The sequence below is a fragment of the Scyliorhinus torazame genome, chromosome 15 (assembly GCF_047496885.1).
Source record: "Scyliorhinus torazame isolate Kashiwa2021f chromosome 15, sScyTor2.1, whole genome shotgun sequence".
In the NCBI taxonomy this organism is placed as follows: domain Eukaryota; kingdom Metazoa; phylum Chordata; class Chondrichthyes; order Carcharhiniformes; family Scyliorhinidae; genus Scyliorhinus; species Scyliorhinus torazame.
This window is the reverse complement of record NC_092721.1, coordinates 26,550,984-26,574,781: the sequence shown is the minus strand read 5'-3', so window position 1 is coordinate 26,574,781 and position 23,798 is coordinate 26,550,984. Positions and strand designations below refer to the sequence as shown.

The following is a 23,798-nucleotide window of genomic DNA, read 5'->3' as shown; positions in this document are numbered from 1 at the left end:
GTGAAACTCACCTTCATAGAGTGGTTGAACCTGATGCAATTAAGGAAAAGCTGAACAAGCATGATGAGTGGGAAGTGAATAGAGGTTTGTTGATTATTTCTTTCCTTTCTATCTCAACTGCATTATTATTCTTTTTAAGCTTATCCACACCTATTGTTATCTTCTTCAGTAAAAAACTGAGGCAAAGTGGCTTTAAATGCTACTGCTAAGAATTTATCCTTAATTCCTGGAAGTTCATCTGGCCCCTTCCCTACTTTAATTTTCCTTTCTTTTAAAAATTTGAGCACTATTTCTCCTTGCATTTGTTGATGATACAGTAATATTTCATAAATTCTCTTTGCCTTCTCGACATGGATTTTGCTTAAAGTTCACCCCCAAATTCCCTTCTTCCCTTTTGTCCTCCTCTCCTTTGGTATCCAAATACTTCTTGAATGTTATTTTTTTATCGATTAAAATTTTCCCTTATTCACCCAGTGCCACATTATTAGCTTGCTAATTGTTTTCGACTTTCAGTGGAATATTTGCTCTTGAATTCAATTTATTTTCTGTCTCCTAATCTCTCCAAGGTTACCTTCTTTAATTCCTTAATTTCTTCACAATTTTCTCTTTTCCCAACGATTATGTTATTCTCGATCCAAGTCTTGTTACGGTGCTAAGATGCTTTTATCTCGTACTCTTAACTTCTGCCATCTGTTCTTGTTGTTTACCCATTACAAGACACAGCAGTGATTCTATTTTTGTTGTACTCTAAATGTAGAGAGTGAGAAAAGAGTCACTGTAAAAACTTGATTTCCTTTTCTCCTTTCACTGGTCATCCCTGCCAGTTGAAAATTCCCAGGATTATTACTCTGTATCTTCTAATCACCTCATAAACTTGCACACATTTTTCTTCCTCCAATTCCCTTCGATTATTTGGTAGTCTGTGGTATGCCCCTATCAGAATGATGGATCCCCTTTTATCTTTTAATCCAATCCACAGGGATTCTGTACCCTTCGTACTGGTAGTTACATTATTTTACTTCCCTAAAATTCTACCGGCCCCAGTCTTCCAATCAGGGTTGCAACCCCTGTTTCCGGGGAGTTGGATGATGGGGGCTACTCAGGCTGGGTCGGTGTGTATGTGCGTGTGCGGCAGGTGGTGGGGAAGGCCAGTCAGATCAGATTGAGGGCAATCTGCAGGGTCAAAGGGGTAGTCGCAGGGGTCAGTTGTACACTTACCCAGGAGTCAAATTAGGCGTTTTCTATCTAACATTTCCTGACTAACTATTCTGGAGTCCTTTTCCATGGGGTCCTGGGAAGCAGGGAAATTGCTGATCACAAGTTTAAATTTCCAAGGAAATTTCCATTGGGTTTCAACTTCTGAGGGCCCTGTAGTACGTCTAGGGAGAGTACAAAACAGAGGCTTGAAGGTTCTTGGCCCCTATCTTTAATTAGTACAACTATTTCATCTCTCCCATTGTCCCTACCTTGTCTTCATAAATGCCTGGAAATATTTAGTTGCCAATACAGTTCTCCCTGTAGCCAGGTTTCATGCATCCCTACTCTGAAAGGGCCCTCACTACAAATTAGCCTCAAGTTTCTCCATTTTACTGTGAACTCTCATGAGAGTTTTGGCACATACATTATTCTGGAGATGCCATACTAGCACATGGAAGGGCGATTTTAAAAAGAGTCCAGGGGAATTAACAAGCATATGCTAAGTAAAAGCTGCTCGGGGGCCAAAATGACTAGCTCACACGCTTAGCTCTTACTGTAAACAGATTGCGGATATACTCACTGGAGTTTGAGTAAACTCTCAAACTCAATAAGAGCAGTCCTCCACCTTTATTTCCTGAACTTTACCTTAATTGCCCAGACTTTGTCACAACCAGGATTGAAGATTTGATTTGACTCAAACAGGGAGGTGATTGATGACAAGCCAATTAAGGACAATCACCACCTTGAAATAATGTTTTAATATTAGTGTCCCAGTTTTTTATTTACAAAAAAACATTTGAAGTAAAATTGTATTGGGAATATGTTGCACATTATAATAAATGATTTATAAAACCCATTACACAGGTAGTCAAAATTGTAAAATTTATGTGCAGCAGCTGTTAGTTTCAAACAGTATGCTACTTAAATTCATCTTCATTTACATTTGTTTCCTCAATTGAGTTAACCTTTCACCAGGTTTGTAAAATGAGTTCTACAATGTTGTGATCAGTAAGGTTATACAATTGCAGTACAAGTCATTGCATGTTTCCAGGAATTTAGCTGAAGAAAAGCACACTCCTTCGACAACCAATGAGTGTAATGAAATTGTAAATGTATTTATAAATAGAAAGGTTTATGGTTTCACTGTTCATAATATCATAGGTATCTTCCCCATTGTTTTAAAACACTGGACTTGGAACCTTGCAGTTTGCACAAAAATAGCAAAACATGTCACAATGGTCACATTTCAAAGTTTGCTTCATGCATTTAATTTGCTTGATATTTCCTTTCATCAAATGTAGTTTTATTTTAGTTTATTGCACTCCCCCAATACACACATGCACTCTCTGGAGTGGTATTCAACTCCTGGCTTCCAGCATGTTGCTCTCCTCCTCCAGTCAGAACCTGCAGTATAGTGGATACTCAAGGCAGGTCCCAAATGAAGGTGGTGAACAGTGCTGTCGGACGTGGAAATTGCATGTCAATCCATTGCGCTTCTTTTGACAATGTCTGTTAAGTGCTCAAGTTCGTTTAAATTTTACTCAAACCCACCGACAGATTGACTTTTTTCCGCAGTTAGGATTTTTCTTGAGTAGTGCTTAACTTACTTCACAGAATCATACAGCACGTCACAAATATGCTGGATCTGGGAATATGTACGTGTCCAACTAATCCCATTTCTCTGCTCTTTTTGTATATCCAATGTGTCTTCCTTGGTGACTAGGGCTGCTTATCAAGGCTTATGCCATGGTATCACTATGGAGTAAGGCAAGCTATATCAGTCGGTACAGGGATTGAACCCACACTTTCGGCATTACACAGTACTACACTTGAGCTGCCCAACTAACTGAGCTACCCAACCCGGTCCTTTGAAGTATACATCCAAATTTTGAAATGACCACCACATTTTCTTCCAGCACGATCTTCATAACTCATTGCATTAAAAAATTACTCTGCTCCCCATTGGTTCTTTTTAAAAGAAAATTCCAATTAGGGGCAATTTAGCGTGGCCAATCCACCTACCCTGCACATCTTTGGGTTGTGGGGGGAAACCTACGCTAACACGGGGAGAATGTGGAAACTCCACACGGACAGTGACCCAGAGCCGGGTTCGAACCTGGGACCTTGATGCCGTGAGGCAGAAGTGCTAACGGCAGCGCCACCGTGCTGACCCCCCTTTGGTTCTTTTGTCAATTACTTGACAGTGTAGTTCCTCTTGGAGCAGCTATTGCAGTTACTAGCATCCTTCCTGTATAGGCAAACATCAACCAAGGAATGCTCGCTTGTATCCTTCGCCCAGCATTATTGCTGCCACTCTTGCTGCTGGTAAAATTGGAATGATGGTGGGGCAGGTGGATAGGCCTTAAAGTAAGCCAACTGTTGCATTTCACATTCCCTCCTGCTTTCAAACTCACCAGCAGGACATGTTACAGTGCAAACACGCATTTAATCAGTATTAGATAACTCATTAATTGTACGACAAGTATATTGACTGCTCCAAAAAGTCTGCATATACTGTGTTAAGCCTTCAAGAAACTCAGTGAAAAGTAAAGTAGTTTCAGGCGAACAGGCAACTCTTAATCTGGGTGGCATGGTAGCACAGTGGTTAGCACTGTTGATTCACCGTGCCAGGGTCCCAGGTTCGGTTCCTGGCTTGGGTCACTATCTGTGCGGAGTCTGCACATTCTCCCTGTGGCTGCGTGGGTTACCTCTGGGTGCTCCGGTTTCCTCCCACAACAAGTCCAGAAAGACGTGCTGTTAGGTAATTTCGACATTCTGAATTCTCCCTCAGTGTACCCGAACAGGCGGCGGAGTGTGGCGACTAGGGGGATGCTCACAGTAACTGCATTGCAGTGTTAATATAAACCTACTTGTGACAAAAGTAAAGACTATTATTATTAGTTAGATTTTGTGCAGTCCATTATCTTCTCATTTATGCTTCTAAGCAGTTCTTGTATTTTATTTACATTAACATTGCTCTACTTTATACAAGGTAACTGAAGTGGAGGCAAAAAATAATGTCAACTATTGACTTTAGAAGTTAGAAGACAAAAGAACTTGCATTTGTAGCTTTCACACTCCCATATTTCGAGATACTTCACAGTCAATATATCACAGAAGACAATAGGGAAACAATGCTAGCAAGCATGAAACTTAATGATCCTGGTCATAAGAAACATTTGGTAAAATCTGATGATTGCATCGAGAAGTTTTCAGCGACAACTAATGTTAAAACAAGAATTTTTAAAAAAAATTATACAATCCCTTCGATTTCCTAAATATAAAGGAAATAAGCAAAGTAGTTTCTTTTTAAATTACTGCACACTGACATGTTAACTTAAAGTACTGTCACATATTTCAGAAAAACTAGACGTTAGGAATCTAGAAAAACATAAAATGTAATGAGATGCCTGCATGAGATGCCAACCTACTTTTACTGATTTCTGTTGACAACGTACTTGCTATGCACTTTCATCATTATGGATGGGATTGCTGTCAACGGGGTTTCCCAATGCTTAGAGCCTCCATTGCCGGGGAACCCATGGCGGGGGCTCACCAATGGCAGGACTGGCCAGAAAATCTAGCCTTGTGTTTTTATTTTTGCGCTCTGATATCATTGCCAAACCAATTTATAAGTGGATAGTCTAGTTATCAATTTGGCAGAGTGTCTGTAAAGAATGTTCGTCAAATAGAACAAGTGAAAAAGTGGCAAATCAAATGCTGGACTCCGAAACACAGGAGTGAATCATGGTATAGTGGAAAATGTTGTCATGGGCTGAGGAAAAAAAAACAAGCGGTCCTGACACATGCTTTTATACAATGGGAGGGAGAGACTACTGCATCGATTGTTGTCACTGAATTTCAGTGTGTCGTGGCACTGTTCACTACATGACTTCTTCAAAACACAGATTCAGCCTGGCTCCTCTCCAGTGTGGACAATCACAAATGATGAAAAAATGTGCTTACTGCCCAAGGTGATCTCAATTACATGTTTTAGCTTTAGTCCAGATAAACACACTTTTTGTTGCAACTCAATTCTTGAATTTCATGGGCAGGATTCTCCCATGCCGTGGCATTTGGGAGAATCGCCGTTCCCGCCGTATTTTCGTGCGACTCCAGTCAGACGCCGTTCCGTCATTCTCCCAACCGGCGAGAAGGGCGTCATCGAGTTCGGCGCCGCGCCGCCCAGAGAATCGCCCGAGGGGCTATGTTTGGCGATTCTCCGGGCCCCCCTATATTCAGCGGCGCGGATGGGCCGAAGTCAGACGGCATGACCCCAGTTCACGCCGTCGCAGTTCACACCTGCAAAATAAAATCGTCAACCAGTCGTGCTGGCTGACCATGCGGGGGGAGGAGTTGACCGGCCGGCGTTTTCAGCAGCAGTATGTTATCCAGCACGTGGGCTAGGCCGCCGATGCTCTCAGCGATGGCCTGCTGAGATTCGGCCATGGCCTTCTGAGACTGGGCCATGGCCTGCTGAGACTCAGCCAGACCCCGGAGCGCGGCGGCAATGTCCAGCTGGCTCTGGGACGTGGCTGCCTGTGAAGAGGGCAGCCCTGTCCTGGGCCACGGATGATGCATGCACATGAAGCCCGACGCCTTGCAGAACCTGACCCATGGCCGAAACCGTTGCCCCCATTACCTCCACCGCGGACGCCATCCGTGCGATGTCGGCCTGGGTGGCAGCCATGACCGGCACCACTCCCTGCTCCTCGACGCGGATGGACTCCTCCAACTGCGTCTGCAGATGCTGGAAGGTGACTGTCATCCTGTTGTCCACTCCCTGGGTTTCTAAACGCATTGGGTGTATTGGTGGATCTGGCAAGTCCAGGAACCCGGGAACAGTCGGGGCGGAAGCTGGGTGCTGGGGCAGGGCTGCCGTCCAACCGTCCAGCCCCTCGGCTGCTCCTACCTCCACCTGCTACACCGGTTCGGCTGTGTGGTGCGCACCAGTCAGTGTCCCAGAAGCCTCATCACTAATGTGCCCAACCGAGGTGAGGGTATCTGCAGTGGTGGTGTGGGTGACAGCAGTGACGCAAGGTCCATGTCCTCATCGGACCCCAGGTCTGGAGTCTCCTGGGTCGAGCCTTGGACTGATGGACGTTGTCTCCGGCCCATGTGAGGGGCCCTGTCCGGTCTGTCCAACATCTGTTTGACCATCCTCTGTGCGTCACTGTCCCGAGTCCCCGTCCTCTGTCCGTCATTGTCCTGGCTCTCCATCCGTTTCATGGCTGTCAGTGTCCTGACTGTCCATCCTCTGTTCATCACTGTCATTTGTGTCTGTCCTCTGCGCGTCAGTTTCCTCTGCCCCGGCTTCGGATGAGGGCCCTCCTGTCCGCGTTCCTTCCCCTCCCTGGCGTGCGTCCCCGTGGGCGGCTGGACGTGAACCTGGATGGCGGTGGCTTGTTTGAGACGTGCCGGGACGATCGTCGACTGGCCCTGGAATACACAATACAGCATATATCGTTAGACATGCGGGGTGGAGTGTGAGGGGGTGTGAAGGGGGGGGGGGGAAAAGAGTGTGAGTGGGTGGTTAGGGGGGTGGAGGGGGCAGTGTGAGGGGTGGAGTGTGAGGGGGTTTAGGGGGTGGAGGGGGCAGTGTGAGGAGGTGGAGTGTGACGCGGGTTAGGGGGCAGTGTGTGGGGGTGCAGTGTGAGGGGGGGGGGGGGGAAAGAGGAGGGGGAGGGGAGGGGGAGGCGTGGGGCTGAGGGAGTGTAGCCAGGCAGGGGAGTCTCACTTGCTGCTGCGCCTCCGATCTGGCATGGCGCTACCTCCCGGGAGGCGGCTCCCCCAGCGAGGTCCAGAGCCCTCTGCTCATGGACGGTGAAGGGGTGCAGAACAGGTGATCCCCCTCCGGTTCTTGCACACTCACGATGGTAGTGGGCTGTCTTATCCTGCACGGGAGGGAGGCATCAGAGTTAGGCGGTCAGCAGCAAGACGCGCAGATGTTGGCAACATTATGGCTGGGGGGGGGGGGGGCACTGGGCACCACGCCACGGTGGCTCGCAAGGGGGGTGTGGTGCCAATGTTAGTCGGGTGGATCGTGGTGCCCCCCCTCCTTTGTAGGCATGGGTGGGGGGGCGCGACACATGGTGCGTGTGTGTGTGTGTGTGTGGAGGGGGGGGGGGGGGGGGGGAGAACTCTCGAGCTACTTACCCTGGCTGCGCTCGTCAGGTCGTGGAGCTTCTTGCGGCACTGCTCTCTAGTGCATGGGGCGTGCCCCACAGCGCTAACGGCGATGCCCACATCACTCCAGTTGTGCCTGACTGTGCTGGCCGGGTGCCGCTGGCCACGTCTTGGGCACAGGATCGCCCTCCGCTCTTCCACTGCGTCCAGCAGTGTCTCCAGGTCATGGTCCCGGAAGCGGGGCTCGGCCATCTCTCCTGTGCTGGGGCCTGTACGCGGATCGCGCACATAAAGTGACACGGCATCAGAGCGTCGCGCGCTGACGGTGCCACTCTGGCGCCACGCCCATCGTGTTTCTCGCACGCCGCTGCTGGACTCTTTTCGGGGCCTGAATCGATGCTGTCAGCGACCCGTTCGCGCCGTCGTGTTTGGACACTCCGACGCGGCATCGGAGAATCCTGCCCAAGGTTTCCTACTTAGAACACGGCAAGATTTTCAGGGGAATGCAGCGACCTAAAAACATCTGCTTTCAATTCATATTTTAATTTCGTTCAGATTTCCAGCATCTGAATATTTATTTTTATTTGTTTTTTATGTAACGATTCTTGTGAAATAAAACAGTAAAGGGAACAAACTGTTAGGAAAACTCAGTTTCTTTTTATTTAATGCTTTGCACCGACATCACGTTCACGTCTGCTTCAGAGGTTTACCACAGATGTAGGAAGGTTTTTTTTGTTTTCTAATTATTGACAAGAATAAATACATAAAAATGTTTCAAGTAAATATATCTTAACTATTTAGAATGTCATCTAATCATCTGACTGCAGCTCACTCCATAACCCTCATATAACATTATAATTATTTTAAAAATACCCAAAATATTACTGTCATGCAGAAAAATCTAAACATTCAATATGAATAGCAATAGAAAATTCAGATCAAGTCTACACTGGGAAATATTCAAATGAACGTAACACCTTGTGGTTGGAATTTAAAACAGACATTAAAAAAAAAAATCACACGGTATCCTTGGGACAGGAAATAATACTAATCCACGTGTCTGCATTGGGAGCCTGCCGTCAACACATGCTGGTGACCAGCTTCATTTCTGCTGGGAGGCCAACACATTAAGCATCCAAGATGTGTGTAATTGAAAGTTTGCAATTTCTTCTCACATACACACAAATTGCTTCAGTGATGGGATGGGAAAAGAAACACCTTCAATCGATATCGAAGAAAAAAATAATTTTAAAAATATACAAAGATAAATAGATTCTGATTAATCTCAACTGCAACACTAATCTGATGTTTGACAATTAAAGTGTTTGCTTACAGACAAAACAGAGGCTATCGTCTGTTCTATTTTCATCTATTTCCACGCATTATTATAGCATTATTTGATCAATTTGCAACTTTGTAAACTTATTTGTTAAACCTATAGAACATAGAACATAGAAAATACAGCACAGAACAGGCCCTTCGGCCCACGATGTTGTGCCGAACCTTTGTCCTAGATTAATCATAGATTATCATTGAATTTACAGTGCAGAAGGAGGCCATTCGGCCCTTTGAGTCTGAACAACAAAGAACAAAGAACAAAGAAATGTACAGCACAGGAACAGGCCCTTCGGCCCTCCAAGCCCGTGCCGACCATACTGCCCGACTAAACTACAATCTTCTACACTTCCTGGGTCCGTATCCTTCTATTCCCATCCTATTCATATATTTGTCAAGATGCCCCTTAAATGTCCCTATCGTCCCTGCCTCCACTACCTCCTCCGGTAGTGAGTTCCAGGCACCCACTACCCTCTGCGTAAAAAACTTGCCTCGTACATCTACTCTAAACTTTGCCCCTCTCACCTTAAACCTATGCCCCCTAGTAATTGACCCCTCTACCCTGGGGAAAAGCCTCTGACTATCCACTCTGTCTATGCCCCTCATAATTTTGTATACCTCTATCAGGTCGCCTCTCAACCTCCTTCGTTCCAGTGAGAACAAACCGAGTTTATTCAATCGCTCCTCATAGCTTATGCCCTCCATACCAGGCAACATTCTGGTAAATCTCTTCTGCACCCTCTCTAAAGCCTCCACATCCTTCTGGTAGTGTGGCGACCAGAATTGAACACTATACTCCAAGTGTGGCCTAACTAAGGTTCTATACAGCTGCAACATGACTTGCCAATTCTTATACTCAATGCCCCGGCCAATGAAGGCAAGCATGCCGTATGCCTTCTTGACTACCTTCTCCACCTGTGTAGCCCCTTTCAGTGATCTGTGGACCTGTACTCCTAGATCTCTTTGACTTTCAATACTCTTGAGGGTTCTACCATTCACTGTATATTCCCTACCTGCATTAGCCCTTCCAAAATGCATTACCTCACATTTGTCCAGGTTAAACTCCATCTGCCATCTCTCCGCCCAAGTCTCCAGACAATCTAAATCCTGCTGTATCCTCAGACAGTCCTCATCGCTATCCGCAATTCCACCAACCTTTGTGTCGTCTGCAAACTTACTAATCAGACCAGTTACATTTTCCTCCAAATCATTTATATATACTACAAAGAGCAAAGGTCCCAGCACTGATCCCTGTGGAACACCACTGGTCACAGCCCTCCAATTAGAAAAGCATCCCTCCATTGCTACTCTCTGCCTTCTATGGCCTAGCCAGTTCTGTATCCACCTTGCCAGCTCACCCCTGATCCCGTGTGACTTCACCTTTTGTACTAGTCTACCATGAGGGACCTTGTCAAAGGCCTTACTGAAGTCCATATAGACAACATCTACTGCCCTACCTGCATCAATCATCTTAGTGACCTCCTCAAAAAACTCTATCAAGTTAGTGAGACACGACCTCCCCTTCACAAAACCGTGCTGCCTCTCACTAATACGTCCATTTGCTTCCAAATGGGAGTAGATCCTGTCTCGAAGAATTCTCTCCAGTAATTTCCCTACCACTGAAGTAAGGCTCACCGGCCTGTAGTTCCCGGGATTATCCCTGCCACCCTTCTTAAACAGAGGAACAACATTGGCTATTCTGCACCGGCTCTTGGAAAGAGCACCCTACCCAAACTCAACACCTTCACCCAACACCAAGGGCAATTTGGACATTAAGGGCAATTTATCATTGGCCAATTCACCTAACCTGCACATCTTTGGATTGTGGGAGGAAACCGGAGCACCCGGAGGAAACCCACGCAGACACGGGGAGGACGTGCAGACTCCGCACAGTCAGTGACCCAAGCCGGAATCGAACCTGGGACCCTGGAGCTGTGAAGCAATTGTGCTATCCACAATGCTACCGTGCTGCCCTTGAGAACAAATAAATCTACACTATATCATTTAACCGTAATCCATGTACCTATCCAATAGCTGCTTGAAGGTCCCTAATGTTTCCGACTCAACTACTTCCACAGGCAGTGCATTCCATGCCCCCACTACTCTCTGGGTAAAGAACCTACCTCTGATATCCCTCCTATATCTTCCACCTTTCACCTTAAATTTATGTCCCCTTGTAATGGTTTGTTCCACCCGGGGAAAAAGTCTCTGACTGTCTACTCTATCTATTCCCCTGATCATCTTATAAACCTCTATCAAGTCGCCCCTCATCCTTCTCCGTTCTAATGAGAAAAGGCCTAGCACCCTCAACCTTTCCTCGTAAGACCTACTCTCCATTCCAGGCAACATCCTGGTAAATCTTCTTTGCACCTTTTCCAAAGCTTCCACATCCTTCCTAAAATGAGGCGACCAGAACTGTACACAGTACTCCAAATGTGGCCTTACCAAAGTTTTGTACAGCTGCATCATCACCTCACGGCTCTTAAATTCAATCCCTCTGTTAATGAACGCGAGCACACCATAGGCCTTCTTCACAGCTCTATCCACTTGAGTGGCAACTTTCAAAGATGTATGAACATAGACCCCAAGATCTCTCTGCTCCTCCACATTGCCAAGAACTCTACCGTTAACCCTGTATTCCGCATTCATATTTGTCCTTCCAAAATGGACAACCTCACACTTTTCAGGGTTAAACAAAGTATGTTTGGTAAACATACTGGAAACACATTTTGGAAGTGTAGAGCTTGAGAAAGGTCCATGCAGGTCAAAAAGTGGGGAAACTGCATCAACTGGCCTGTATCAGCAGTCAGGCAGTTGGTACATTTCAAAAGATATCACTTCTCCTTCCACATCTTTTCCACAATGCAATACCCTTCTGACACATAAGGCTTCTTCTGAACTTTCAAACAAGAACAGATAATAATCACTAAACACAGGCAAGGTGGAACGGTCAACAGTAGCTGGAGTTAGAACTAAAATGGTAAACTATCATTCCAGCTCTGAGGCTTCTGATAGGCACTTTTTAAAAAATCAATTAAAACACCCAAAGTTAATTAATTAATGTGAATAAATTATTGCTCCAAAGCACCCGACAAGGCATATTCACACTAAACTTCAATTATACAATGTTTATTTTCATAGTAAAACTCAAGAAATCTCTTGTGAATGATGGGGAGGGACTAAAAACATGAATCAATGTTCAAGCATAAATACTTATGCAATAACACTTGATATCAGATTAATTTTCCCCATATAAAAACAGATAAGTTCCTACCCATACGAGAATCCAGATCCAAAAATAAACATGCAATATTTTTTCAACTTAGGCATTTGCACCAAGTGGAATAAGGCTTGATGAAAATATACCATGCTGACAAGTGTGCAGTTAAGGAAAAAAAAAATGCCTTGGATGGCACGGTGGGGCAGAGGTTAGCCTCATGGCGCCGAGGGCCCAGGTTCAATCCCGGCCCCAGGTCACTGTCCGTGTAGAATTTGCACATTCCTCGCCCTGTTTGTGTCGATCTCACCCCCACAACCCAAAAGGATGTGCAGGGGAGGTGAATTGGTCATGCTAAATTGCCCCTTAATTGGATAAAAAAGAATATTTTATTCCCTTTTCTTCGCATGTACTTAATGATCTGTTGAGCTGCTCGCAGAAAAATACTTTTCACTGTACCTCGGTACACGTGACAATAAACAAATCCAATCCAATCGGGTACTCAAAATTTATATTAAAACAAGAGAAAGAAAATGGCATCACATCTTTCAGAAAACGCTTTCCTTAGTGATCAGCAAGTTTAGAGTGGGGGAAAAAAAATCAACTCACCAAGAACAAGGAATATCCACCAAAGCCAATATTGACCGTTGAAATAGCCATTGAAATAATCAGAAAACTGAAAGGGAAAAATAGAAGATTACTAAATAATCACACAGACAATACTGAATATGTCTCCACCTTTTGTAATAAGTTACAGCATAAAGTTTGAAATAAACATAATACTGCAATTTTGAAAACTTTCAATTCCATGGTTTTGGTGGTATGTTGCATGGTAGCACTGTGCGATTAATTTTCTGTTTTCTTTTGGCTTTGTCATTTGGGAAAAAAAGTGCTTTTCACCTTTTGCTACCTTCGGAAAAGATATAGAATGGATATAGCAAATTTGAAATGGCAGTCAGCATGAACAGAATGTTGAACAATGGCCTGAAACAGGATTTCACTACTTTAGACAAATTTGGAGCACTGCACTTATTAAACACTATACAAAACCAATATCCTGCATCTGTAAATGGATTAGTAGTTAAAACATGATCCTAAGTTTTTCCAACAAGAGTCTTATATTTGTCATTATGCCTCCCATTAAGTAAGAGCTAAAATTTCATTCTACAGTCTATGTTTACTTTGTTTGTACTTTTCCCATGAACGTCAGACCAGTGGTGACTAGCTACAACAAATGTACTCCCCAATGATGATAATTAAACAATGCACTCAGGTAAAATAAAAATTGCATATGGCTGGAAATATTCCTTAGTCTCACTGAAAAGGACGCAGCCAACATATTTTGTAAATGTGCAAATGCCTCAGCATTCTGTACCATATGATCACTGATGTGTTCCTCCTTTTGTTTTATTATTGAATGAACAGTCAGTCTGTTTTCTTGCTTCACCTTGTTACTGCTTGCACAATGTCACAATACAGCCACTAACAGAATCAAATTACTGACACAAGAAAACAGCGTCCCACTGTTCTAGATATTAACACCCTATCCATATTAGTTTAATCGTATCAGAGTGGGATGTTACAATGACCTCCTGAAAGAGCTTTTGACCTTAAGCACCACCCCCTGCTAACCACTGCCAAGGATACCAGTGCCATAAAGGCCTCAAACTCATTAAAGTCTTTTACTTTTCAAACTAGACACTCCAGCATTCAGTTCCCAGCAGAGTTCAATATGGCTAAATGAACCTGAAAACTGAATTTCAACTCTTTCTGTTAATGGCTATGATGATTTGACGCCACATGATGTGAGAAATGTCAAAAGGCAGCTGGAGCACAGGGCTGCAATGGAATAGAGGACAGGTACTGTGCCTTCCTAGATATCAGACTGCATGCTACAATGATCAAAGGAAAAAAGGTTAATTGGATACCCCACTGTGGCTACTGTTCAACACAAGTCAAAGGTCTAGAAGGACGGGTGTACTTATTTTGGGGGATCCTTAGCTACACATTGTTAAATTCCTCAACCCAAATGGGGAAATCCAAGGAATTTCAAACTTCATAGCGCTGTTTTACCAGCTTGCACAGGTTAGACCTCCAATTTCCAGTTAAGTAATTGCAGTGGACCGTGGAAGTCTGGGGAAGAAAGGGTAGGGAGGGCCTCAAGGTATGTGATCGAGGATCAGGTCGGACGACTGCAGACTTCAGGAGTACAATTTGGGTGGTCGAGAGTGCTGTAAGGGATTGAGTAAGAAGATTGCTGTCTTTAGAAGTACTGTTGGGGAGGATGGGCTAAGAGGTTAGGGGTTGAGGCAAGGGATGAGGAAGAATTGCCAGTCAGTAGTGAGGACAGTGATCTCGGGACCAAGAGCACAGTGATTATGGTAAGTATTTTCCATTTTTTCTTAAAGTGCTGCTTGGCATTGATTTTGTGTAGGCAAATCAACACTGGTGCTCCCTGTCTTAGGGCATAAGCAATTGCATAAAAAATGGGACAAATTCAGACATGGGTAAAAGATACTTCTTGTTCACCTTTTACCAAGATGAAATGCCTTACAGGTCATGGCGGAATGTGCAGCCGCAAATCAGACATCATTTTGGTCCCCAAATGCTCCCATAACGCTAATCAGAGTTTGGTGCCCAAATTGTTTTGTCAGGTTTCTGTGATATATTAATTTAAATTTTCTGCTAGGGATCCTCAAATTCCTTTCGACATTACTTTCCTCTCCACGGATTTAAATGGAGCAACAAGAGTTTGTTAGATTGCTTACAGTAATACATCATTGTTATTTTGTTACAGAAGCTGCCTTTTGAGTGGTACAATAAAATCTCTTTATATTAAATGAGAAAGTGAACAATTACAGAAGTAAAACAACTGTAGCTGCTGCTGAGACCAAATGGACAAATTATACAAGATCTAAATGATCTAATCCAGGATCTTATTGAAAGCACTAAATTCTATTCTGCCATTGCATCTTAAAATACAAGCAGGCGTCTTGACATTTCTTCATTCCAATGAAATCAGTAAGTCTTTTTTTCAGTTGGCATAACCTTTTGAAAAGTAAAACTTGACATTTAAAAACACTCAAGTTCTTTCTTTGAAGATTCTTTCCCAGTAGCAATCTATAACACAAATGTGTCATTCATCTTTATTATCAAATCATTTCAATATAGCTGGAATTGAACTAGGTTTGTATTACATTCTAGGAAAACCACAGAAATGAACAACCTTCCTGCAAGACATATTCAATATTTGTCAGCACAGCTTCAGTGCGGTCTCCAATTGCATCAGAGCATCAATTGTTTCAACAATACTTCGACTAGAAAAAGGAACAGATGTATTGCACTCCTGACAAGACACAAGGGTTTGGAATGCAGTGTGCAAGCAAAAGGATGATAACTGTACAAGGCAGAGAATTAATTTGTTATTCAGCATCTGATGAAAACTACTTGATACTGAATTAATGGTACTTAGTGCAAAGAAGGGGGAGCCTCTTGTCAAAGCAGCAACAACAAGCACAAACACAGACAGAAAATAGTCAGCTGGTCGACTGAGTCTATCCCATTAGGTCATGCTGCAAATAAGCAACATGACCATATCATAACCACTTCTCCCACCATATGATGGGACCAGAAATGAAAACACCATTCTAGATGAGGCCCATACAAGACCCCCTAAATTCTGTCAAGAGACACAATAGAACATGTTGTTTTGTGTTGGACTATACCAACTCTATATCCTAACATCCTATTTATTTTCACTTGCTGCACTGATTATGGGCCTTTCAAGACAGGAGAGAAAACTTTAGTACATGGTGAAGGTGTCCGGAGTAGCAATTTTGCAGGCACTATTCACAAACATTTTAAGGATGCTCAGGGAGCAGCCACAGGACAGGTATGATGACACTTTACAGTTAGTGGGATTCCTGCTGGCATGATAACACTAATGGACAGTAGATTCCATTAACCACTTACAAATCTCTGCTCGACGACTATATCATAGAATTTACAGTGCAGAAGGAGGCCATTCGGCCCATCGAGTCTGCACCGGCTTTTGGAAAGAGCACCTTACCCAAGGTCAACACCGCCACCCTATCCCCATAACCCAGTAATCCCATCTAACACTAAGGGCAATTTTGGACACTAAGGGCAATTTATCATGGCCAATCACCTAACCTGCACATCTTTGGACTGTGGGAGGAAACCGGAGCACCCGTAGGAAACCCACGCACATACGGGGAGGATTTGCAGACTCCGCACAGACAGTGACCCAAGCCGGGAATCGAACCTGGGACCCTGGAGCTATGAAGCAATTGTATATTGCTTAGAATTTTTCACAACCAAATTGATGGAGCAAATACAAGGCAAATACTGTGATCATACACATGGTGGAAGTATCATTTAAGTTCCCATTCATGAGTGATAAAATGAAGAATCATTATTTTTTGTTGTTAGATTAAAATGGGGCAATCAGATCCAAATGTTTTGACAATCAATACTTGAATTTCACAAATCTAGTTTCCATGGCAAATACTTGAAATCACACGTGTGAAAAGAGCTCAAAAGGAAGAAGTTTCAAATGCACGATGAATAATTAGTCTCCTAGAGTCAGGGGACTTTCAAGATTTAATTTCCAGATGTCCTTCAGATGTCAGATTTTGGTCTTTGCAGATATCCAATACCATATGGTATTCCACAAAATAAATAACTGATAGCCTGACATGAAAATCAATGCACAAACAACTTCTGCTAAATGTTGCAAATTCAGGTTAATGAATATTTTGCATAAATACCAACTAGAGCTGATGATAGGCCATTGTTTTGTAATCAGCCCCTCTCAAAAGGTGGGTGGATGCTGGCTTGGTGGAGATGTGAAATGCAATCTGAAAGATTACAGAGGTGTGCTATGTTGTGGAGAAGTTAGACCAGGACTGGGACTGTTCAATGGAAAAATGTCAAGGATGAGAATAGGCAGCGGGATTCTCCGCCAGCGGGATGTTCCTCTTCGCCAACAGCGCACTCACGCCCGCAGAATTCCCAACAACGTGGGGCTACCCACAATGGGAAACCTCATTGGCCGGCTGTCAGGACAGAGGATCCCGCTGCTGGGAGGGGCCCGCCGAGCCAGAAAACGGGCCTGGCTGGATGGGGAATCCTGCCCAGAATCTTTGTGTTGAGTGGTTTATGTGCTGTGGGGAAGTGTGGTCAGGCGGACTCTATCAAACAGCCATCATTTGGAACCAGTACGAGATTACAAAGAATCACTTTTGCTTCTTGTATTCGTATACAGCAAGATAAAATCCCTGAAAAAGTACAGAGAAATAATTGCCCCCATAGAACAAAGCACCTGGTCACCAGATTGATGTTCAAGATTTCAGAAGAGAAATTCCAGACTATCCAGTGATGCAAAATGATTGATCATAAAGTAGCTTCCTATCTACAAGATTTAGCAGGACATCTCGCTGCAGCTTTAGAAATCGCTCTGCTACATCCCAAAGTAAAAAACGCCAAGAGCAAGACTGCAAAATCAACATGGTAATAACCCAAAGGCTGTAGGATGCCAAATGGGACTTACATTTAAAACCCAGCTCAGGATTGTCCAGGTGGTAAATAGGAGCTCACTTGGCAGTGTGGCATTCATTGATACTGGCTGATCTTAATAGGTGACTTGTTCTTTTAACAACAGCATTTTTCATAAAATCCACTGGTGTCAAAGGTTTGTTCCACATTATGGATCAAAGAAATGGCAAAAGTCGGGGCCAGTACAATTCCTCACACAATGCCCCTGGTCGACACAGTTGAAGCATCCAACCCAAGCATTTCACACAGCACCGGGAATATCTCCATTCAGCACTGCTTGCTGCCACACCACGGTCAGCCAGCTCGCAACAGAAATCAATACTGATGCCTTCAATGTAGTCGAAAAGGTTACAATTCAGTGCTACAAATGATATTTGATAATACTGAAGCAAAGGAATCATGAGATGGCATCCACGGATGTGGTGTTGCCTGGAGGGGTGCGTGATAATGACCGATGAAAAGCTCGCAGTGGTATCTGACACTGGCGGATATCAGTATTAAACACAGAACTGGCACAAAAGGAAGTCCCTCCATGTCAGTGTGCTTCTTTCTTTGCAAAAAAAATTCTCCTGTTACCTTTGGGAATGGACAGCCTGTCAAAGGAAGTACAGGTTGTGAACTTTGGGGACATAAGATAGAATGATAGTCAGGGAAGGTGAACATGCATTTTAGATAACCATCATGGCTCTCTGCCACAGTGAGGGATTTGATGCATTGGGCACAAATATATAGGGTGTGATCTAACAAAAAGGTTTCCATGTGTTATTTATAGTGAATGTTTCTGTGAGTTTCTCCCTGGCTCTGTCGGCAGGTTCCCCACCGCTATCTAACCATACTGTCACTTTTTTGGGCCCTGGGGAGATTCTCCCAGGTCAAGGCCACACTTAGATTATTTTCATCATTGGGGAGCTGAACTCGCTGGCCAGACCGACTCCTCAGAGAGCGGACCCCCATTTTGAACATGTGTCCTGATCTCCAAGTGGGGTTGTGGGTCTCAATGGACAACGCACACACCCCGCCCAACTGGTGACACCTTGCTATGGGGTTGCTGAGGGATGCCTTTTCAGGCATTCCCACGCCCCATTTTGGGCACCCCTCTTCCAGGATCCTCACCCTTCACACCCACCCTGCAACCCCCCACCCTTAATACTTTCCCTTGTTTCATGGGCATGACCCCCCTCAGGCCCTGACCCTTAGCACTACCATCCTGACAGTGCTCCTGTCGGCTCTGAAGTGCCACCCAGGCACCTGGCATTCGGGGGGAGGGGGTGAAAAGCTCCACCCTGCCCTGTCTCTGACCAGCCAGGTGTCTCTGATGGCTGGGACGATTCCTGCCAGGTGCTGTTCCGGTACTGAATGGCGCCCATCTGGGGTCTCCCTGGGGAGACCGGTAGAGGCCGGGACCAGATAGATCCTGGGTCAGCACGCCTAAGTGGGTTTTAAACCTACTTAGGGATGCAAGACTTGGTCCCGCCCATTGTGGGCAGGATCCTGATCGCCAAGCCTTGTGAGATCTGGGTAGAACTTGCGAGGCATACTGGCTGTCGGCAAGCCCGTGGGAGGGCTCTCCCAGCATCTACCGGTTGCGTCCTCACCATGTCCCAAGGTCACAGTTGGAGCAGCAGTAAGCCTTACAGATCAGACGATCTCAGATTCAATACATGGTCCATGTTGAGCGAGTTGATTTTGATTGGGCCAGCAATTAGGGTACTATAATTAGTTCCCAATTCCTGGCCACGATCCATTGAGTTAAGCTGAAAAGTCACTGTTTATAAATTATTGGCTGAGAAAGTTCAGGTTTGACTGTGACGGTCTCGTTATGCAACGGGCTTCTTAACGCCCATTATTCAGACTTGGACATGAAAAATAGTCACTTGATCAAAGCACCGGAGGCTCATCCAACCGCACCTCAATATGAGTCAGTGCCTTTGTAAATGTAAATGGAAACAAAAAACAAACAAACTTTATAATAGATTTATAAAAAAATCTGGTATGACGAGCAGTAGAAAATGAATGGAACGGTAGAATTTTCAATCATAGCAAAAACATCTGAAGGATCACTGAACGTTATTCTAACATGGGAGTGTGACACCATGTGGAGAGTAGCATGATATCAACAACGAAATAAAGGATCATCAGCCCTTTACACCATTTGCTCAGAAAGTGATCCAATGTCAGCTGAGCTCCAGCTACAAGTCAAATGAAGACATATATGCAAAACAGTCATCGAATGCGATAAGACTGACAAATGTGAAAATCCGAACACAGTAACACTACCTTTAGTAAAGTTAAAAAACCCACGAGACAGCACCTACTTTAATTAATAAGGAGAAACGAAAAAATGACAGGAAGGCAACGATTATATTACTGGATAAATAATCGGTGACTATACGAAAAATCCAGAAAATGAGTTCAAATCATTCTCACTAGGTCAGTTTGAAACCTGAGTTTAGTTTAATAAAAAAGTTGGAATTCAAAGGCTGGTATCAGTAAAAAGCAATCACAAAGTTACTGCATAGTTGTAAAAAGCCAATTAATTAATTAATGTTCCTTATGGAAGTGAAACCTGATGTCTTTACTCAATTTGACCAGTCCTGCAGCAACATGATTGACACTTAACTACCCTGTGAACTGTCCCAGCAAGTCATAGTTGTATGAAATTGCTGCAAGGGTTTCAACCATGCCATGAGATTGAATGAAAGAAGTACAAAACAACGATGTTATAATGCAATAATAGCAGAGGAACAACACACTCCTATGGTTTTCTGACAAAGTGGTAAACAAGGGGCGCGATTCTCCACTCCCACGCCGGTTGGGAGAATCGCCTGGGCCCCCAAAATTCCCCGGGACGCCGGTCCGGCACCCTCCCGCGATTCTCCCAAGCGGCGGGAACGGCCCGGTCAGGTTTCGCGGACCACAGGCCGGAGAAACGCCGGAGACACCGAAAATGGCGATTCTCCGGCACCCCCGCTATTCTGAGGCCCGGATGGGCCGAGCGGCCAGGCCAAAATGGTGGGTTCCCCCCGACACCGTCCACACCTGGTCGCTGCAGTCGTGAGCGGTGCGTGAACGCTGGGGGGGGGGCACCTCAGATGTGGGGTGGCCCGCGATCGGTGCTCACCGATCGTCGGGCCGTCCTCTCTGAAGGAGGACCTCCTTCCTTCCGCGGCCCCACAAGATCCGTCCACCATCTTCTTGCGGGGCGGACTTAGAGAGGATGGCAACCACGCATGCGCGGGTTGGCGCCAGCCAACCCGCGTATGCGCGGATGACGCCCGTTATGCGGCGCCAGCTGCGTCATCTATGCGGCGCCGCTTTTACGCGGGCGACAAGGCCTGGCGTGTGTAGATGACGCGGCCCCGAACCTGGCCCATTGTCAGGGCCTGAATCGGTCGGGACCGGGGCCGTTTCGCGCCGTCGTGAACCTCGACGCCGTTCACGACGGCGCGGCCACTTCGGCGCGGGAGTGGAGAATCCTGCCCAAGGTTTTCTACTTATATCTGTCATTTATGTCATATACTGAAATTTAGAAGGTGTCTTCAACAAAGCAAGACAAGCTAATTGCTTTCCTTGGTTCCTTTTAAATCTCAACTCTCAATGAACTTTAATTGTAAACAATAGTCTAATTTTATTGCCATCACATGATTAGTATTTATCCAGTTCATAACTGCTGTGCATTAAAATTTACTCTAATAAATTTTAATCAAGTTTACATGTGCCCTAAAATGAAAATCTCAATGTTTTCCTTAACAGTGTTTGCCCATTTCAAGATGCATCCTCTCCCATCACGGAGCTACACTTTATAAAAGGCGAGTAAGTTTAACTGCAACTGATGTTATATTCTGAAGCTTTGGTTATTAGAATCCTCAATAACATAGAAAAAGAACACCACCTTCACCACTTCCTAAGAATTGAATTTAGTCTCGACACCAACAGTTCTTATACTTTCCACAACACTGCCATCCATTGCTGAGATTCTGTAACTGCTGCCACCAACTCCTGGTCTTCTGAAAATGGTGACATCTGCTGCCAGAATTCAACAGTTGCTTAGTTATGGTTCAAACATGGGCAAAAGAGCTGAAATTCAGAGGTGAGGTGAGAGTGGCTGCCCTTGACATCAAGGCAGCATTTGACCAAGTGTGGCATCAAGAAGTCCGAGCAAAATTGGATTACTGGAACAAAGGAAGATAATTGCAGGGGTTGGAGGTCAATCATCTCCATTCCACAACATCACTGCAGGAGTTCCTCAGGGTTGTGTCCTAGGCCAAGCCATCTTCAGCTGCTTCATCGATGACCTCCCTTCCATTATTAGGTCAGAAGTGGGATGTTTGCTGCTGACTGAACAATATTCTGCACCATTTGCAACTCCTCAGACACTGATGCAGTCCATGTCCAAATGCAGCAAGAACTGGGCAATATCCAGACTTGGGCTGACCAGCGGCAAGTAACATTCGTGCCACACAAGTGGCAGGCAATAACCATCTCCAACAAGTGAGAATCTAGCCATCACCCCTTGATATTCAATGGCATTACCATCACGGAGTCCCCAACTATCAACATGTTGGATGTTATTATTGCCCACAAATTGAATTGGACTAGCCATATAAATATTACAGCTACAAGAGCATGTCAGAGGCTAGGAATTCTGTGGTGAACAACTCCCCAAAGCCCATCCACTATCTATAAGGCACAAGTCAGGAATGTAATGAAATACTCTTCACTTGCCTGGATGAATTCAGCTCCAACAACACAGAAAAAGCTCAACACCATCCAAGACAAATAAGCCCACTTGATTTGTACTAACATTCACTCTCTCCACCATCGACCAACAGTGGTAGCAGTGCGCACTATCTACAAGATGCATTGCAGGAACTCATCAAGGTTTCTTACGCAGCATCTACCAAACCCACTACCAACTAGAAAGACAAGGGCAGTAGATGCCTGGGAACATGGCCACCTGGAGGTTCCCCTCCAAGTCACTCACCATCCTGACTTGGAAATATATTGTCGTTCCTTCACTGTGTCAAAATCCTGGAACTCCCTCCCTAACTGCACTGTGGGTGCACCTACACCTCAGGGACTGCAGCGATTCAAGAAGGCAGCTCACCACTGCCTCCCCAAGGGCAACTAGGTATGGGCAGTAAATGCTGACCTAGCCAGTGATGCCCACTTCCCATAAATGAATTTTAAAAAGTGACATTAATCCTGGACATTGGTGGCCATGAACACCAAAACTTGTTCTTTCTGTAGTCATTCAGACTGATCCATAAATGCTTTACCTCATCACAGTTCTCTTTTAAATAAACCACCTCCCATTCATTCTTTCCACAATCCGTCATACTATGGGTATTGTGACTGGGGTTCGCTTACTTTTCACATTGCATCAGTCTACTTCAATTTTTAAAAAATTTGTTCATGGGATGTGGACATAGCGAGCAAGACCAGGATGTACTGCCCATCCCTAACTGCACTTGTAAAGGTGGTGTTGAGCCACCTTCGTGAACCACTGCAGTTCACCTTTTGTAGGTACTCCCACAGTGCTATTGGGAAGGGAGTTCCAGAATTTAGACCCAGAGACATGAAGAAACAGGAATCTATTTCCAGGTCAGATGGAGTGTGACTTGAAGGGGAACTTGCAGGTGGTGGCATTCCCATGCATCTGCAGCCCTTGTCCTTCTAGGTAGTACAGGTTGCAGGTTTGGAAAGTGCAGTTGACTGAGCCTTGGCAAGCTGCTCCAGTGCATTTTATAGATAACACACACTGCTGCTAATGTTCACTGATGGTGGAAGTAGGGAATGTTTAATGTGGTGGATGGGATGCCAATCAAGTAGGCTGTTTTTTTCTGGGTGATCACAGAATTGTTATGATATCGACCTTTTTGAGTGTTGTTGGAGCCACACATCATGGCAAAGGGAGTATTCCATTCCAGTCTTGATTTGTGCCAGATAGATGCTGGACAGACATTGGGAGTCAGGAGGCGAGTTACACGCCTCAGAATTCCCAGCCTCTAACCTACCCCTGCAGCCACAATATTCATATGGCTAGTCCAGTTTAATTTCAGGTTAATGGCATCCCCAGCAATGTGGAATATTCAGCAATAGTGCCATTGAATAGCAAGAGAAGGCAATTAAATTCTCTCTTTTAGGAGATGATTATTGCCTGGTACTGGTTACTTGCCTTTTATCAGCCCAAACCTGAATATTGTCCAGGCCCCGCTGCATGTAGGCACGGACTGCTTCAGTATCTGAGGAGGCGTGAGTCGTGTTGAACGCTGTGCATCAGCAAATATTTCCACTTTGAATCTTCTAATGGTGGGAAGGTCATTAATAATGAAGATGATTGGGA

At 44.8% G+C, this 23,798-nt stretch overlaps 1 protein-coding gene across 2 annotated transcripts in view; it reads right to left on the bottom strand.

Annotated features, from left to right (window-relative positions):
- ndfip2 (Nedd4 family interacting protein 2) overlaps positions 1 to 23,798 on the bottom strand; it is a 129,258-nt gene that overhangs the window by 9,477 nt on the left and 95,983 nt on the right. For both annotated transcript variants that reach the window (XM_072476213.1, XM_072476214.1), the window contains one exon: positions 12,485 to 12,551. In XM_072476213.1, coding sequence (XP_072332314.1) covers positions 12,485 to 12,551 — 67 coding nt within the window. The remainder of the gene's footprint in view (positions 1 to 12,484; positions 12,552 to 23,798) is intronic.